Source organism: Electrona antarctica (assembly GCF_951216825.1).
Source record: "Electrona antarctica genome assembly, chromosome: 9".
NCBI classification, from domain to species: domain Eukaryota; kingdom Metazoa; phylum Chordata; class Actinopteri; order Myctophiformes; family Myctophidae; genus Electrona; species Electrona antarctica.
Genome location: NC_136790.1, coordinates 53,989,425 through 54,008,623, shown reverse-complemented (window position 1 = coordinate 54,008,623; position 19,199 = coordinate 53,989,425). Strand labels below are relative to the sequence as shown.

The window sequence follows — 19,199 nt, the reverse complement described above, 5'->3', positions numbered from 1 at the left end:
GTTCCGAAAGAGCAAGCTCCCCAAACTTTATTAAGGCTTCATTTGAGGCCTCTGCCCAGCTAACTATCAACCTCCCTTTAATGTTCACCCAATTACAAGTTACCACCCTAACCTTTTTCTACATGAGTCAGGAATCAAGCTCTGAAATGTGTGGCACCTCACTGCTGACCTCCATGGTCATGTGTGTGGTGGTTTCGAAAGAGCAAGCTCTACCCCTAACCAAGGCCTCTATTACGGCCTTCTGCTGTCTAAAAGCTCAGAACTCAGGGGGCGACGGTCCAAGTGGCCCGTCCTTCGAAGGGCACGTCCCCTGGGGTTCAGCAAACATGTGTATAAAGGTTGTTGAGCAGAGATTCATTCTATCTCGAATGGTTATAAAAAAAGAGATTGACCCAATCACCCGTTAACATATAAGATCACAGCCCTGGGTACGTTTGGTTCGAAAAACAGACCCCAGACGCCATCCAGGTGGTATTTAGAGGCCCCCAATTATCATGCAGATGTTAATCACCCGTTAACATATAAGATCACAGCCCTGGGTACGTTTGGTCCGAAAAACAGACCCCAGACGCCATCCAGGTGGTATTTAGAGGCCCCCAATTATCATGCAGATGCCACCAATTTTAGTGTCGAAACCCTAACCCTGACCTTTGGCCTGCCATATGTCAGGTCATGGGGTCCCACATGTATTCAATCACCATCCATTCTTTTCGGAATTATCTGCTGCACGCGTAGACATCTGCATTATGATACTAGCATTTACGGTTCACGAGAGGTCAATCAAAGTACTTACGATCACGGAAATGTAGTAATGCTTCATTTGAGGCCCCCACCCAGCTAACTATCAACCTCCCTTTACTGTTCACCCAATTACAAGTTACCACCCTAACCTGATGACCAGGAGGAAGAGGATGAGGAGGAGGGGTTACCCCAACATCTCCAGCCTAACCCCCCTCCTGAGGTTGCACCTAATCCCCCAGAGGTGGAGGAGGATGAGGAGGACGATGATGAAGAGGAGTTTGAACTAGCAAAGGGTTTAGGGACAATTAATATGTAATACCCCTAACCCAAACCCAATGTTACCCAGCAACTACCCAGAATCGCTCCCCACCTTGCTCCCAGGCATCCAGTGAATATCTGTGTCAGATCCCCCTCAAGGATTTTTCATCGGGGGAGGGGAATGGTAGGATTAAGGGCTTATTCCGCTAATTGGGCATTTTATGAATTATGTTTGATAGTTTATTGTTTGCATTGACATGCATGGCCTAACCCTAACCTACATACCTAACTCTATAAAGATAAGATAAAGATAAGATATTACTTTACGCAAGACCATTGGATTCGCAGCGACGAGGTGTGCCGGAAATCATACTTGATGTTTCTGTCAGGACACTGGGGGGGCACTTGGGGGGGGAACTGTCTGGGGAGGCACTGGGCGGACACTAGGGGGCACTATCTGGGGAGGCACTGGGTGGGCACTGGGGGACACTGGGGGGCACTGTCTGGGGAGGCACTTGGGGGACACTGGGGGGCACTGTCTGGGGAGGCACTGGGGGGGCACTGAGGGACACTGGGGAGGGCACTTGGGGGGCACTGTCTGGGGAGGCACTGGGGGGACACTGGGGGGCACTGTCTGGGGAGGCAATGGGGGGACACTGGGGGGCACTTGGGGGGAGAACTGTCTGGGGAGGCACTGGTGGGGCACTTGGGGGGTGGGCACTGTCTGGGGAGGCACTGGGGGGACACTGGGAGGGGCACTCTGGAGAGGCACTGGGGGGGACACTGGGAGGGGCACATGGGGGGGGGCAATGTCTGGGGAGGCACTGGGGGGGCACTTGGTGGGGCAATGTCTTGGGAGGCACTGGGGGGCACTTGGGGGGGCACTGTCTGGGGAGTCACTAGGGGGACAGTTTGGGGCACTGTCTGGGGAGGCACTGGGTGGACACTGGGGGGGCACTTGGGGGGCACTGTCTGGGGAGGCACTGGGGGCCAGTGGGGGACACGGGGGGGGGCACTTGGGGGGGCACTTGGGGAGGCACTGGGGAGATTGATTACTAATTGGAACAAAGATATATCATAAATGGGGGGTCCTTTTCGCACAGACAGGACGTTTTCTGAATCGTGAAGCTGAGCCCAATCCGTCCGTACAGGCCTCGAGCCGGTGCTGTGCACGGCTGTCGCGTGGTTTCGAAAGAGCAAGCTCCCCAAACTTTATTAAGGCTTCATTTGAGGCCTCTGCCCAGCTAACTATCAACCTCCCTTTAATGTTCACCCAATTACAAGTTACCACCCTAACCTTTTTCTACATGAGTCAGGAATCAAGCTCTGAAATGTGTGGCACCTCACTGCTGACCTCCATGGTCATGTGTGTGGTGGTTTCGAAAGAGCAAGCTCTACCCCTAACCAAGGCCTCTATTACGGCCTTCTGCTGTCTAAAAGCTCAGAACTCAGGGGGCGACGGTCCAAGTGGCCCGTCCTTCGAAGGACACGTCCCCTGGGGTTCAGCAAACATGTGTATAAAGGTTGTTGAGCAGAGATTCATTCTATCTCGAATGGTTATAAAAAAAGAGATTGACCCAATCACCCGTTAACATATAAGATCACAGCCCTGGGTACGTTTGGTCCGAAAAACAGACCCCAGACGCCATCCAGGTGGTATTTAGAGGCCCCCAATTATCATGCAGATGTTAATCACCCGTTAACATATAAGATCACAGCCCTGGGTACGTTTGGTCCGAAAAACAGACCCCAGACGCCATCCAGGTGGTATTTAGAGGCCCCCAATTATCATGCAGATGCCACCAATTTTAGTGTCGAAACCCTAACCCTGACCTTTGGCCTGCCATATGTCAGGTCATGGGGTCCCACAGGTATTCAATCACCATCCATTCTTTTCGGAATTATCTGCTGCACGCGTAGACATCTGCATTATGATACTAGCATTTACGGTTCACGAGAGGTCAATCAAAGTACTTACGATCACGGAAATGTAGTAATGCTTCATTTGAGGCCCCCACCCATCTAACTATCAACCTCCCTTTACTGTTCACCCAATTACAAGTTACCACCCTAACCTGATGACCAGGAGGAAGAGGATGAGGAGGGGTTACCCCAACATCTCCAGCCTAACCCCCCTCCTGAGGTTGCACCTAATCCCCCAGAGGTGGAGGAGGATGAGGAGGACGATGATGAAGAGGAGTTTGAACTAGCAAAGGGTTTAGGGACAATTAATATGTAATACCCCTAACCCAAACCCAATGTTACCCAGCAACTACCCAGAATCGCTCCCCACCTTGCTCCCAGGCATCCAGTGAATATCTGTGTCAGATCCCCCTCAAGGATTTTTCATCGGGGGAGGGGAATGGTAGGATTAAGGGCTTATTCCGCTAATTGGGCATTTTATGAATTATGTTTGATAGTTTATTGTTTGCATTGACATGCATGGCCTAACCCTAACCTACATACCTAACTCTATAAAGATAAGATAAAGATAAGATATTACTTTACGCAAGACCATTGGATTCGCAGCGACGAGGTGTGCCGGAAATCATACTTGATGTTTCTGTCAGGACACTGGGGGGGCACTTGGGGGGGGAACTGTCTGGGGAGGCACTGGGCGGACACTAGGGGGCACTATCTGGGGAGGCACTGGGTGGGCACTGGGGGACACTGGGGGGGCACTGTCTGGGGAGGCACTTGGGGGACACTGGGGGGCACTGTCTGGGGAGGCACTGGGGGGGCACTGAGGGACACTGGGGAGGGCACTTGGGGGGCACTGTCTGGGGAGGCACTGGGGGGACACTGGGGGGCACTGTCTGGGGAGGCAATGGGGGGACACTGGGGGGCACTTGGGGGGAGCACTGTCTGGGGAGGCACTGGTGGGGCACTTGGGGGGTGGGCACTGTCTGGGAAGGCACTGGGGGGACACTGGGAGGGGCACTCTGGAGAGGCACTGGGGGGGACACTGGGAGGGGCACATGGGGGGGGCAATGTCTGGGGAGGCACTGGGGGGGCACTTGGTGGGGCAATGTCTTGGGAGGCACTGGGGGGCACTTGGGGGGGCACTGTCTGGGGAGTCACTAGGGGGACAGTTTGGGGCACTGTCTGGGGAGGCACTGGGTGGACACTGGGGGGGCACTTGGGGGGCACTGTCTGGGGAGGCACTGGGGGCCAGTGGGGGACACGGGGGGGGGCACTTGGGGAGGCACTGGGGAGATTGATTACTAATTGGAACAAAGATATATCATAAATGGGGGGTCCTTTTCGCACAGACAGGACGTTTTCTGAATCGTGAAGCCGAGCCCAATCCGTCCGTACAGGCCTCGAGCCGGTGCTGTGCACGGCTGTCGCGTGGTTTCGAAAGAGCAAGCTCCCCAAACTTTATTAAGGCTTCATTTGAGGCCTCTGCCCAGCTAACTATCAACCTCCCTTTAATGTTCACCCAATTACAAGTTACCACCCTAACCTTTTTCTACATGAGTCAGGAATCAAGCTCTGAAATGTGTGGCACCTCACTGCTGACCTCCATGGTCATGTGTGTGGTGGTTTCGAAAGAGCAAGCTCTACCCCTAACCAAGGCCTCTATTACGGCCTTCTGCTGTCTAAAAGCTCAGAACTCAGGGGGCGACGGTCCAAGTGGCCCGTCCTTCGAAGGACACGTCCCCTGGGGTTCAGCAAACATGTGTATAAAGGTTGTTGAGCAGAGATTCATTCTATCTCGAATGGTTATAAAAAAAGAGATTGACCCAATCACCCGTTAACATATAAGATCACAGCCCTGGGTACGTTTGGTCCGAAAAACAGACCCCAGACGCCATCCAGGTGGTATTTAGAGGCCCCCAATTATCATGCAGATGTTAATCACCCGTTAACATATAAGATCACAGCCCTGGGTACGTTTGGTCCGAAAAACAGACCCCAGACGTTAGTGTCGAAACCCTAACCCTGACCTTTGGCCTGCCATATGTCAGGTCATGGGGTCCCACAGGTATTCAATCACCATCCATTCTTTTCGGAATTATCTGCTGCACGCGTAGACATCTGCATTATGATACTAGCATTTACGGTTCACGAGAGGTCAATCAAAGTACTTACGATCACGGAAATGTAGTAATGCTTCATTTGAGGCCCCCACCCAGCTAACTATCAACCTCCCTTTACTGTTCACCCAATTACAAGTTACCACCCTAACCTGATGACCAGGAGGAAGAGGATGAGGAGGAGGGGTTACCCCAACATCTCCAGCCTAACCCCCCTCCTGAGGTTGCACCTAATCCCCCAGAGGTGGAGGAGGATGAGGAGGACGATGATGAAGAGGAGTTTGAACTAGCAAAGGGTTTAGGGACAATTAATATGTAATACCCCTAACCCAAACCCAATGTTACCCAGCAACTACCCCGAATCGCTCCCCACCTTGCTCCCAGGCATCCAGTGAATATCTGTGTCAGATCCCCCTCAAGGATTTTTCATCGGGGGAGGGGAATGGTAGGATTAAGGGCTTATTCCGCTAATTGGGCATTTTATGAATTATGTTTGATAGTTTATTGTTTGCATTGACATGCATGGCCTAACCCTAACCTACATACCTAACTCTATAAAGATAAGATAAAGATAAGATATTACTTTACGCAAGACCATTGGATTCGCAGCGACGAGGTGTGCCGGAAATCATACTTGATGTTTCTGTCAGGACACTGGGGGGGCACTTGGGGGGGGAACTGTCTGGGGAGGCACTGGGCGGACACTAGGGGGCACTATCTGGGGAGGCACTGGGTGGGCACTGGGGGACACTGGGGGGCACTGTCTGGGGAGGCACTTGGGGGACACTGGGGGGCACTGTCTGGGGAGGCACTGGGGGGGCACTGAGGGACACTGGGGAGGGCACTTGGGGGGCACTGTCTGGGGAGGCACTGGGGGGACACTGGGGGGCACTGTCTGGGGAGGCAATGGGGGGGCACTTGGGGGGAGCACTGTCTGGGGAGGCACTGGTGGGGCACTTGGGGGGTGGGCACTGTCTGGGGAGGCACTGGGGGGACACTGGGAGGGGCACTCTGGAGAGGCACTGGGGGGGACACTGGGAGGGGCACATGGGGGGGGGGCAATGTCTGGGGAGGCACTGGGGGGGCACTTGGTGGGGCAATGTCTTGGGAGGCACTGGGGGGCACTTGGGGGGGCACTGTCTGGGGAGTCACTAGGGGGACAGTTTGGGGCACTGTCTGGGGAGGCACTGGGTGGACACTGGGGGGGCACTTGGGGGTCACTGTCTGGGGAGGCACTGGGGGCCAGTGGGGGACACGGGGGGGGGCACTTGGGGGGGCACTTGGGGAGGCACTGGGGAGATTGATTACTAATTGGAACAAAGATATATCATAAATGGGGGGTCCTTTTCGCACAGACAGGACGTTTTCTGAATCGTGAAGCCGAGCCCAATCCGTCCGTACAGGCCTCGAGCCGGTGCTGTGCACGGCTGTCGCGTGGTTTCGAAAGAGCAAGCTCCCCAAACTTTATTAAGGCTTCATTTGAGGCCTCTGCCCAGCTAACTATCAACCTCCCTTTAATGTTCACCCAATTACAAGTTACCACCCTAACCTTTTTCTACATGAGTCAGGAATCAAGCTCTGAAATGTGTGGCACCTCACTGCTGACCTCCATGGTCATGTGTGTGGTGGTTTCGAAAGAGCAAGCTCTACCCCTAACCAAGGCCTCTATTACGGCCTTCTGCTGTCTAAAAGCTCAGAACTCAGGGGGCGACGGTCCAAGTGGCCCGTCCTTCGAAGGACACGTCCCCTGGGGTTCAGCAAACATGTGTATAAAGGTTGTTGAGCAGAGATTCATTCTATCTCGAATGGTTATAAAAAAAGAGATTGACCCAATCACCCGTTAACATATAAGATCACAGCCCTGGATACGTTTGGTCCGAAAAACAGACCCCAGACGCCATCCAGGTGGTATTTAGAGGCCCCCAATTATCATGCAGATGTTAATCACCCGTTAACATATAAGATCACAGCCCTGGGTACGTTTGGTCCGAAAAACAGACCCCAGACGCCATCCAGGTGGTATTTAGAGGCCCCCAATTATCATGCAGATGCCACCAATTTTAGTGTCGAAACCCTAACCCTGACCTTTGGCCTGCCATATGTCAGGTCATGGGGTCCCACAGGTATTCAATCACCATCCATTCTTTTCGGAATTATCTGCTGCACGCGTAGACATCTGCATTATGATACTAGCATTTACGGTTCACGAGAGGTCAATCAAAGTACTTACGATCACGGAAATGTAGTAATGCTTCATTTGAGGCCCCCACCCAGCTAACTATCAACCTCCCTTTACTGTTCACCCAATTACAAGTTACCACCCTAACCTGATGACCAGGAGGAAGAGGATGAGGAGGAGGGGTTACCCCAACATCTCCAGCCTAACCCCCCTCCTGAGGTTGCACCTAATCCCCCAGAGGTGGAGGAGGATGAGGAGGACGATGATGAAGAGGAGTTTGAACTAGCAAAGGGTTTAGGGACAATTAATATGTAATACCCCTAACCCAAACCCAATGTTACCCAGCAACTACCCCGAATCGCTCCCCACCTTGCTCCCAGGCATCCAGTGAATATCTGTGTCAGATCCCCCTCAAGGATTTTTCATCGGGGGAGGGGAATGGTAGGATTAAGGGCTTATTCCGCTAATTGGGCATTTTATGAATTATGTTTGATAGTTTATTGTTTGCATTGACATGCATGGCCTAACCCTAACCTACATACCTAACTCTATAAAGATAAGATAAAGATAAGATATTACTTTACGCAAGACCATTGGATTCGCAGCGACGAGGTGTGCCGGAAATCATACTTGATGTTTCTGTCAGGACACTGGGGGGGCACTTGGGGGGGGAACTGTCTGGGGAGGCACTGGGCGGACACTAGGGGGCACTATCTGGGGAGGCACTGGGTGGGCACTGGGGGACACTGGGGGGGCACTGTCTGGGGAGGCACTTGGGGGCACTGTCTGGGGAGGCACTGGGGGGGCACTGAGGGACACTGGGGAGGGCACTTGGGGGGCACTGTCTGGGGAGGCACTGGGGGGACACTGGGGGGCACTGTCTGGGGAGGCAATAGGAGACACTGGGGGGCACTTGGGGGGAGCACTGTCTGGGGAGGCACTGGTGGGGCACTTGGGGGGTGGGCACTGTCTGGGGAGGCACTGGGGGGACACTGGGAGGGGCACTCTGGAGAGGCACTGGGGGGGACACTGGGAGGGGCACATGGGGGGGGGGGGGGCAATGTCTGGGGAGGCACTTGGTGGGGCAATGTCTTGGGAGGCACTTGGGGGCACTTGGGGGGGCACTGTCTGGGGAGTCACTAGGGGGACAGTTTGGGGCACTGTCTGGGGAGGCACTGGGTGGACACTGGGGGGGCACTTGGGGGGCACTGTCTGGGGAGGCACTGGGGGCCAGTGGGGGACACGGGGGGGCACTTGGGGGGGCACTTGGGGAGGCACTGGGGGGCACTTGGGGGGTGGGCACTGTCTGGTGAGGCACTGGGGCGACACTGGGGGGCACTGTCTGGGGAGGCACTGGGGGGACACTGTCTGGGGGGGCACTGTCTGGGGAGGCACTGGGGGGAAATTGGGGGGGCACTTGGGGGACACTGTCTGGGGAGGCACTGGGGGGGACACTGGGGGGGCACTTGGTGGGGCACTGTCTGGGGAGGGACTGGGGGGACACTGGTGGGGCACTTGGGGGGGGGGGGGCACTGTCTGGGGAGGCACTGGGGGGCACTTGGGGGGAGCACTCTCTACGGAGGCACTGGCACAATATCTGAAACCGGAAGTGATACTTTTTGGGTGAAAAATTAATGAACTTGATAAGATATTGGGGTGCCCAATTCCGTATCAATTCCATTAATTTTTCACCCAATATCTGAAAACCGGAGGTGATAGTTTTTGGGTGAAAAATGAATGGACTTGATAAGATATTGGGGTGCCCAATTCCATATCAATTCCATTCATTTTTCACCCAATATCTGAAACTGCAGGTGGGCGGGGCTTAGGGATATTATTTTGGCCAAAATGGGGGGGATTGGGGGGGCACTTTGGGGGGTACTGTCTGAAGAAGGCACTGGGGGGGACACTGGGGGGGGGGGGGGGGGCACTTGGAGACACTGAGGGGGCACTGTCTAGGGAGGCACTGGGGGGACACTGGGGGGGCACTTGGGGGGCACTTGGGGGGCACTGTCTGGGGAGGCACTGGGGGGACACTGGGGGGCACTGTCTGGGGAGGCACTGGGGGGACCTGGGGACTTCAGTGCAATGTACTTACATATGTTGCGACCGAAGGTCGCAACATATGTAAGTGTATGTAAGTACATTGCAAGGAATGAGTGCATTCGCCATGTACTTGAAGGAAGTCTAATCCAATCACTCTTAGATTTTATCCAGTTTATCCCTGAGTTTAAATTTACCCTATTGTTGTAGGATTTTTGGTTTATTTAGCCTTATTGGGGTTAATTCACCCCATGGCTCCATTTCAAAAAAGAAAAATTTACATGTGTTTCTCTTTTGTTCCCTGGGTGTCTAATGGCCCATTTGGTGTCAGTGACACCTCTTTGTTTCTTGTCCCAGGTTGATTTGGAATGTGCTAATGTGTCCCCTATTCAAAGTCTGATTTCCATTGAGTGTTGGCTTTGTCTATGTGTCTGTGGAGTTTTGGTACAAAATCAAAACAACTTGTCTAATTTTTTGGCATGTTTAAACCTCCAGGAAAATCCGTGTTGAGGTTCTTGATCCACTGTCTTTCATTAAAACGTCTTTGTCCTACTGTCCAGTTGGGATTGTGTTGGAGTCCAGACACTTTTAGATCTGCAATGCCATGTGCCATGAAATGTTGGACAATCCTTGTAGTTGTCTTTTTTGCATTGTTAATATTGTACCTGTGTTGTCTCAGCCTTGCAGCTATTGTTTTACTCGTTTCTCCGACATATTGTAAGCCACATTTTTCACATGTGATTAAATAAATACAGTTGCTGGTGCTGGCTGTTATCTGTTGTTTAATCTCCAGTACACGTTTTGTAGTTCTATTTTTAACTATTTGTTTGGGTTTGAAGTATTCTGGTCTCTGGCGTGCTGGTGTGTTGATTCCTTTTAGCTTGCTCTGTACCAGATAGTCTTTAAGATTTTTGTTTTTTCTGTAGGCTGATATTATTTTATATTCCTTTAGAAGATCATCTGTTCGGTTCTCAAAATTCCTTTTTAATCTGTTGTTGGCTAGTCTGCTCTGTGTTGAATAACTGGTTACTAGGGCTATTTTTGGGCCTTGATCCCGTACTCTTACCTCTAAGAAGGTATTGTGAGCTTTCCGTAGGAATGTCCTGGTGTAACCTCGTAGTCTGAGAGCATTAAATAGCGTTTTACAGGCTATTTTGAAATCACTTCCTTGCGTGCAAATCCTATGGAATCGCAGCAGTTGTGATTTGACTATACCTGTGTACGAGTGTGGTGGGTGGAATGACGTTTTGTGTAGTAAGGCGTGAGTGTCTGTTTCCTTAAAGAATACTTTTAAGTCTAATTTCCCGTTTGTGTTGAAGTTTGGGCCCTTGAAGATTGTGACATCAAGAAAGTCAATACTTTCCGTGTGTGTCACATATTTTATCGTTATGGATCTATGATGGCTATTTAACACATCAATAAATGCCTGGAATTCTTCTTTGCTATGTTCCCATATTCCAAAGATATCATCCAGAAATCTATAGTAATGTGTTGGTTTTAGTCTGCATTTTTCTAGGGCTGTCTGTTCCCATATGCTCATGTAAATGTTTGCATAAGATGGTGCAAACCTCTTTCCCATGGCCGTCCCTTTGGTTTGTAGATATAACTTGTTATTGAAGGAAAAATCATTCCTGGTTAGATTTAAGTCTAACAATTGGAGTAATTCCTCCTCTGGTCGATTTGTGTCTGGGTATTTACTGAAAACTTCCTTGACTGCTTGTAGCCCTGCTGTCGTCTCAATGTTTGTGTAGAGGCTGTCTATATCTATCGAAAACAGAAAGGCTTCTTTTGGTACTACTATTGCTTTGATTTTGCCTACAAAATCGTAAGTGTCTTTTATAAAACTGGGGTGTCTTATTGACAGTGGGTTCAGGAAGTGTTCAATATACTCTGCTGTCTGATAGGTCTCACTGCCACAGTCAGACACAATTGGTCTCCCCGGCGGTATTTCGTATGGTATTGTCCATGAATCCGGGCTCTTGTGGATTTTTGGCAAAAGATAAAATATCCTCGCTCGTGGAGTGTCCTGTCCGAGCAAATATTGTTGTTGTTTGGCGTTTATGTGCTTCTTTTCCCTCAGTCTTTTTATGATGGCTTTGGCCTTTACAGCAGTTTGTTTGTAAATTGGTCTGTCTAATTGCCTATAATGATCCTGATTGCTGAGCTGTCTCTCCCCTTCAAACAGGTATTGGTGTCTGTCCATTATTACTATACAGGAGCCTTTATCTGCTGGCTTGATTACAATCTGTTGGTTGTTGGCTAGTTCCCTCAGTGCTTTAGCTTGTTCTGTTGTGAGGTTATCTTTCTCCTTAAGGTGTCCTGGTATGTGTCTTACCGTGTTTGTGTCGTCCTGGATCAGTTGTTTCAGGCTCTGTGGGAGCACAGCGTCTGCAGGTTCCCAGTTTGATCCTGGCTGGAAGGGTGGTATTTCCCTCCCCTGGTCCATTCTAAAGTGTGTAGCTAGTTTCAGTCTGCGGTGATACTGGGAGAGGTCCTTCTTTAATCTGTTGGTTTGTTGTTTGTAGATGTCTAGGGTCGGGACAAATGAAAGTCCCTTTTCCAGCAGTTCGGTCCGATGTTGATCCGGCTGGAAGTAATGGGACAGATTAATTATGTTTGACTTCCCCCCCCTCCTTTCTTGGTTTATGGGGTCAATTAGTTTAAACTAAGGAGCCAATTTTCAAGCATTGCTTTGCCTGTCTCTGTTTTCCAATGTATGTTATCATGAACCACTTTAAAATCCCGTTCATCCAATTTCGGGAGGAAATTTTGTTTTGCAATAACGCGATTTAAATCTCTTAAGTTATGCCTATCCTTTGCTGGGAGGTCATTTGAGAAATTGATTAAAGGGACATGGATACTTGCGGCTGGAAAGGCGTTCTGTGCTGCTACGATGCTCGATCTCATCGACTTCTGTGCTGAAGCGGTAGCGTGGCCCTTGTTGTTTATCCCAACCGACAGGATGCAATGTGCTACCGTGGTGTTCTTTGGTGTTTTCTCTAGTAGGGACACTGGGGGGCACTGTCTGGGGAGGCACTGGGGGGACACTGGGGGGCACTGTCTGGGGAGGCACTGGGGGGACACTGGGGGAAACTGGGGGTGCACTTGGGGGGAGCACTGTCTGGGGAGGCACTGGTGGGGCACTTGGGGGGTGGGCACTGTCTGGGGAGGCACTGGGGGGACACTGGGAGGGGCACTCTGGAGAGGCACTGGGAGGGGCACATGGGGGGGCAATGTCTGGGGAGGCACTGGGGGGGCACTTGGTGGGGCAATGTCTTGGGAGGCACTGGGGGGGCACTTGGGGGGGCACTGCCTGGGGAGTCACTAGGGGGACACAGGGGGGCACTGTCTGGGGAGGCACTGGGTGGACACTGGGGGGCACTGTCTGGGGAGGCACTGGGGGCCAGTGGGGGACACTGGGGGGGCACTTGCGGGGGAGCACTGTCTGGGGAGGCACTTGGGGGGCACTTGGGGGGGCACTGTCTGGGGAGGCACTGGGGAGACACTGGGGGGCACTGTCTGGGGAGGCACTGGGGGAAACTGGGGGTGCACTTGGGGGAGCACTGTCTGGGGAGGCACTGGTGGGGCACTTGGGGGGTGGGCACTGTCTGGGGAGGCACTGGGGGGACACTGGGAGGGACACTCTGGAGAGGCACTTGGTGGGGCAATGTCTTGGGAGGCACTGGGGGGGCACTTGGGGGGCACTGTCTGGGGAGGCACCTTGGGGACACTGGGGGGGAGAAACCGGAAGTGAGACTTTTTGGGTGAAAAATGAATGGACTTGATAGGATATTGGGGTGCCCAATTCCATATCAATTCCATTCATTTTTCACCCAATATCTGCAGGTGGGCGGGGCTTATGGATATTATTTTGGCCAAAATAGGGGGGATTGGGGGGGCACTTTGGGGGGCACTGTCTGAAGAAGGCACTGGGGGGGACACTGGGGATGGGGGGCACTTGGAGACACTGAGGGGGCACTGTCTAGGGATGCACTGGGGGGACACTGGGGGACACTGGGGGGCACTTGAGGGACACTGGGGGGACCTGGGGACTTCAGTGCAATGTACTTACATATGTTGCGACCGAAGGTCGCAACATATGTAAGTGTATGTAAGTACATTGCAAGGAATGAGTGCATTCGCCATGTACTTGAAGGAAGCCTAATCCAATCACTCTTAGATTTTCTCCAGTTTATCCCCGAGTTTAAGTTTACCTTATTGTTGTAGGACTTTTGGTTTATTTAGCCTTATTGGGGTTAATTCCCCCCATGGCTCCATTTCAAAAAAGAAAAATGTACATGTGTTTCTCTTTTGTTTCCTGAGCCCGGTGTCTAATGGCCCATTTGGTGTCAGTGACACCTCTATGCTTCTTGTCCCAGGCTGGTTTGGAATGTGCTAATGTGTCCCCTATTCAAAGTCTGATTTCCATTGAGTGTTGGCTTTGTCTATGTGGCTGGGGGGCACTGTCTGAAGAAGGCACTGGGGGGACACTGGGGGTGGGGGGCACTTGGAGACACTGAGGGGGCACTGTCTAGGGAGGCACTGGGGGGACAATGGGGGACACTTGGGGGGCACTTGGGGGACACTGGGGGGCCACTTGGGGGGCACTTGGGGATTCACTGGGGGGGACACTGAGGGGGCACTGTCTGGGGAGGCACTGGGGGGGTAAGGGGGGGCACTGTCAAAATGGTCGTGGGGAAATGAGCTAGGAGCATGTTTCAGACGATTTGGAGTCAATTGGTAAGGGTTTGTAGTGACACATTTGTGGGTCCCTAAGCTTGCAAAAAAGTGTATTTATGATTATGTTTTTATAGGGTCTAGCTTTGATTCGGGGACAATTAAGGAGCAGCTTAGGGTCCAGGGACAATTAATATGCATTGGGGAGTGGTCCTTGATGGATTTGGGGTGGGGGGCTAGGTTAGGGTTTAGGGACAATTAATATGCATTGGGGGGTGGTCCTTGATGGGTTTTGGGGTGGGGGGGCAGTTTAGGGTTTAGGGACAATTAATATGCATTGGGGGGTGGTCCTTGATGGGTTTTGGGGTGGGGGGCAAGTTTAGGGTTTAGGGACAATTAATATGCATTGGATGGGTGGTCCTTGATGGATTTTGGGGTGGGGGGCCGGTTTAGGGACAATTAATATGCATTGGGGGGTGGTCCTTCATGGGTTTTGGGGTGGGGGTCTAGCTTAGGGTTTAGGGACAATTAATATGCATTGGGGGGTGGTCCTTCATGGGTTTTGGGGTGGGGGGGCCAGTTTAGGGTTTAGGGACAATTAATATGCATTGGGGGGGTGGTCCTTCATGGGTTTTGGGGAGGGGGTCTAGCTTAGGGTTTAGGGACAATTATTATGCATTGGGGGGTGGTCCTTCATGGATTTTGGGGCGGGGGGCCAGTTTAGGGTTTAGGGACAATTAATATGCATTGGGGGGTGGTCCTTCATGGGTTTTGGGGTGGGGGTCTAGCTTAGGGTTTAGGGACAATTAATATGCATTGGGGGGTGGTCCTTCATGGGTTTTGGGGTGGGGGGCCAGTTTAGGGTTTAGGGACAATTAATATGCATTGGGGGGTGGTCCTTCATGGGTTTTGGGGTGGGGGTCTAGCTTAGGGTTTAGGGACAATTAATATGCATTGGGGGGTGGTCCTTCATGGGTTTTGGGGTGGGGGTCTAGCTTAGGGTTTAGGGACAATTAATATGCATTGGGGGGTGGTCCTTCATGGGTTTTGGGGTGGGGGTCTAGCTTAGGGTTTAGGGACAATTCATATGCATTGGGGGGTGGTCCTTCATGGGTTTATGGGTGGGGGTCTAGCTTAGGGTTTAGGGACAATTAATATGCATTGGGGGGTGGTCCTTCATGGGTTTTGGGGTGGGGGTCTAGCTTAGGGTTTAGGGACAATTAATAAGCATTGGGAGGGGTCATTGATGGGTCATTGGGTGCTCAAATCCAGCCGTTACGCCCCCCTCAATCGTGTGTTGTAAAATTTGTAGTGAACCCCTAACAACCCCTAACCAAAAAAAATCATATCTCTGGCTAGAAATGAGATAAAGACCCCTCGGTATTTTTACGGGATAGACAGGGGTGGGAACTTAATATCTCACCTGTCAATGATTTTTTATAACATGATTAAACATGTGAAAAGAAATGAATAGGGCAATACCCAAGTTCCTATCAACCTAACCCAATAACCCACCAACCCCTAAACCCAATAATCCATCAACACAAGACCCAATTAACCCTCAATACCCAATTAACCTAACCTTGGCCCCTAATTAGAAACTTAGTATGTCATGTCAATTTAGTGAGACCCTTTGCACTTCCTTTATAATTTCTCCCCTTTAAAGTACAACAGTGAATTGTAACTTGTATTTTATTTTGAAAGGCTCAGTGGGAGAGTCTAAGGTCTCTTGACATGCCTTTTGAGAACAATGGAAAATGTTTGGTGAGGCTGGGATGGCATAGTTTTTTACCTTATTTCATACTTACTTACTAGCATACTCATTTATTTCTTATTTATTTTGGAGCTATTCATTTGACATTTACAGTTTGATTATTCAAGTGGACTTTTGTGGAACATAATACATAGTTTTTTGTTGAATTACAATTCCTCTTTGCACCTATTTTCTGTTGGATATGGAGTATGAGTCAAGACACCCCAGGGCCCTCACCATGTGGAGTTAGAGGTTTGGATCGTTGAATGTTTCAGGGCTAGTATAACTACTGGGAAATGTAGTTCCGTCCAGCTAGCTTAATGCTAGTTGTTGTAGCTAAGCTGGTGTTGTTTAGAGTCTACTAACCTGCAGTGTGTAGATCAATGTCCAGCAGTTTGTTTTGTGTCTCCAGCAGAGTTTCTAGTGTCTCCATCTCTCTCTGGAAGAGGTTGACCATGAACTCTCCCACCACGCTGAGGCGGTCCAACACAAACACTCTGACGCTAAGCTCCACACTACCATCATCAGCAGCGCCACGCTGCTGTTTGTCCACAACAAACAATATCTCCTCTCCCACCGACGCTAGCTGTTCATTTATCTTCAGCCGTACAGACTCCATTTGACGCTTTTTACCTCCTTTAGGAGACATTTCCACCAAGCTTTCTGTTCCTACTGTAATATAGAATGTGTAATAAAGGCACAAACATCAACAATTCCCGAGAGACACGACAACATGTTCAACAAACAGCCATCTCCGTAATGGAAAACTAGACGCAGCCACGTGAAGTGATGCAAACAAGCACTTCCGGGTCAAAGGTTTTCCACGCATGCGCAACAAAAGAATCCAGGCACTGTTGCCTAAATGCCTTTCGCCTCCTGTTGGTGGGGGTGTGTAACTGTCATAGATAGATAGATAGATAGATAGATAGATAGATAGATAGATAGATAGATAGATGCGTTTTGCAACTGCCTTCACATTTTCAAATAGACGATCTACAACCTTGTGTTGCGGTGTGACACGCTTTGAGCTTGTAGATCAGCTTTTTGCACTTTTGACAATTTGAATCCATGATGCATTGATATTAAAAGGAAAAAGTACTTTGTAATTTTGAATACTTGAGTATGCGTACTTTGTCCACCACTGATGACTGGACACCAACATCAGGGAGTCTAAATTAGTACCTATTAGTAATTTCCTAGTAATTATTACTGGCGGTTCATGAGCTGGCAGTTCATGATCTATAGCTGTTTTTCAATTGAGTGCTATAGCGCCACCCTTTGGCCAATGGTTGTGGGCTTTGTGTCTAAGCAGGGTGTTGTTGTTCTCTACCATAATGCCACAATTCGTAAAAAAACAACTGCATAGTTTGGCCTGGAGTGCTGACATAAGAAAATATGTATAATTCAAAATGGTGAATAAATTCAGTGTCTTGCCCAAGGACACTTCGACATGTAGAGAGGAGGAGCCGGGATTCGATCCGCCGACCCATGGATCATTGGACGACCTGCTCTACCTCCTGAGCCACAGCCTTCTTGGGTGATCGTGGGTGATCTTCACTGATCTAATGCATTCACATGGAATCAGGCAAGCGGTAGATGGCAAACGGCAAAACCTGCTGGAAGGCACAGTAAAAAGATTTAATCTTTTAACATTGATGCCGTCTGCCGTTACCGTCACCGGATCTGGCTGCCAGGTTGCCGTGTCGTCCTGTTCCGTTTACCGTCCTGCTCCCGTCCACTAAAATGACTTCCGGTTTGCCATCTACCGCTTGCCTGATTCCATGTGAATGCAGCATTAGCCAGGGTCAGAGGTCAAAAGTCAGAACACAAAGTTGTTCGACATCAGGAGACGCATGTCTATCCAAGTTTTATTGTTGGTTCGGTCGGTTCATGAGCTATACCTGTTCAAATGCATTTTCGATTGAGTGCTATAGCGCCACCCTTTGGCCAATGGCCGTAGGCTTTGCGTTCTCACCCTTTGGCACCCCTCTACCATATTGCCAAGTTTCTCGAAAACCGACTGCACGGTTAAGCCAGAAATGCAATTTTGTTTTTAAAGGGCCAGGCACTTCGGGCGCTACCCCTTAAAAAGACAACTACAATAAGTGCCTGTAACAGAGAACTACAAAAAAGGACGGACCATTGGCCCTTTGGGCTTTGCCCCTTAATAACTGAACTGGAGACACCCAAAAAATCATGTTTGAACTAGGGACCCCCCCACAAAAATATATTTCCTAATCCTAATCCTTTCTTAGATAGCTGACAATTTGGCCAATTTTGAATATTGTATATTTTCTGTAAAATTATAATTTTTTGAATTACATTTGACGAAGAGATGGTCTCATATTAATATTTTTTTCTTGTTTTTAGTTTTTCTTTTGGAGGTTACAAAAATACCAGATACTCTGTATAGAGTGACTGTTGTCATGGGAATGTGTCGCTGCACTAATAGGTGTTGGTAGAAAGAGTGAGACCACAGCATGTCATGATGATCAATCCACATCTTTAATGTCAATCCTCTGCCCTGCCAGCCAGGAGAAGACCCCCAAAACACAGTGAACAGGAGTATAAATGTGGTCCCTTCATGTCGTACTGTATTCTAGGTCCGCTGGTGACCGTTAAGAAAAGGCAGGCGCGTGCATTAGGGCGCATCAAAATTTGCAAGTTTAACCTCCTGATCTGTTCCTTTGATAAAATGTGCCACTTCATGTTTTAAGAACACGTGCAAAATATTTTTTCAATATATGGTGATTTACAGGTCCAACGCAGCATGTCAAATTTGGGTAATTTTCGGTCCTCTTATAACTCCCATTTTCTATTAACATAACACGTCAATTCATCAAGTTTACAACAAATAGTTTTTGAGAAGATGTTTTTGGAAAGAGCTAAATGTGTTTACTTAAGAATAAACATTACATTTTCATTTAAATCATCACTGAGAAATGTTTGAAAATGGAGTCTTAGTCCTTCACTGTGTTCATGTTCAACTGGCGCTTGCAGCAGCGAAGATTGGGCTGCTCACAGCGATAATGTTCAACTGCTTGCAGGACCTCTTCAGATCTTGCTCACTCTTCACTGCTGCCACAAACTGTTGTGAGTTTGACCCCATGCTCGGCGCAGTCATTGACAACGTTGATAGCACACACATTCACCAGTCACAACACCTGCCTGGAATGATAGCCCAATCCTCTGGTAGCCCAATCCTCTACATTGAGTGAGATCAATGCTGGATCGATCTGCAGCCGGTGTATACCGAACCAGCAGTCTGGGTTGGCAATGTTGGACAGCCTGGTGGTCGGCGAGAGGACTGGAAACTTTGGCTTGCACCAGTGTTAAAGAGCTGCTGTTAGCATGGGAAGATCATCCGGCTTGTTATCCAAGATGGCATCCGCAAGTACACGTCACTCTTCAGCTGGTACGTTGGTGTTGAAGAGTGCCAGGGGCAGCATCTCAGCAGTCAGGTACCAGAGGTGCCTTTCCAGTGCTTTCATGGCTGATATTGCAATGC

At 50.1% G+C, this 19,199-nt stretch overlaps 1 protein-coding gene across 1 annotated transcript in view; it reads right to left on the bottom strand.

Moving 5' to 3' along the window:
• Positions 1–16,494, bottom strand: part of LOC306930058 (uncharacterized protein) — a gene marked incomplete at its 3' end in the record, with an annotated part of 74,182 nt that extends 57,688 nt beyond the window's left edge. The window contains exon 1 of the mRNA XM_079510801.1: positions 16,058–16,494. Within this exon, the coding sequence (XP_079366927.1) occupies positions 16,058–16,340 (283 nt within the window). The 5' untranslated portion in view covers positions 16,341–16,494. The remainder of the gene's footprint in view (positions 1–16,057) is intronic.
• Positions 16,495–19,199: the final 2,705 nt, after the last annotated feature.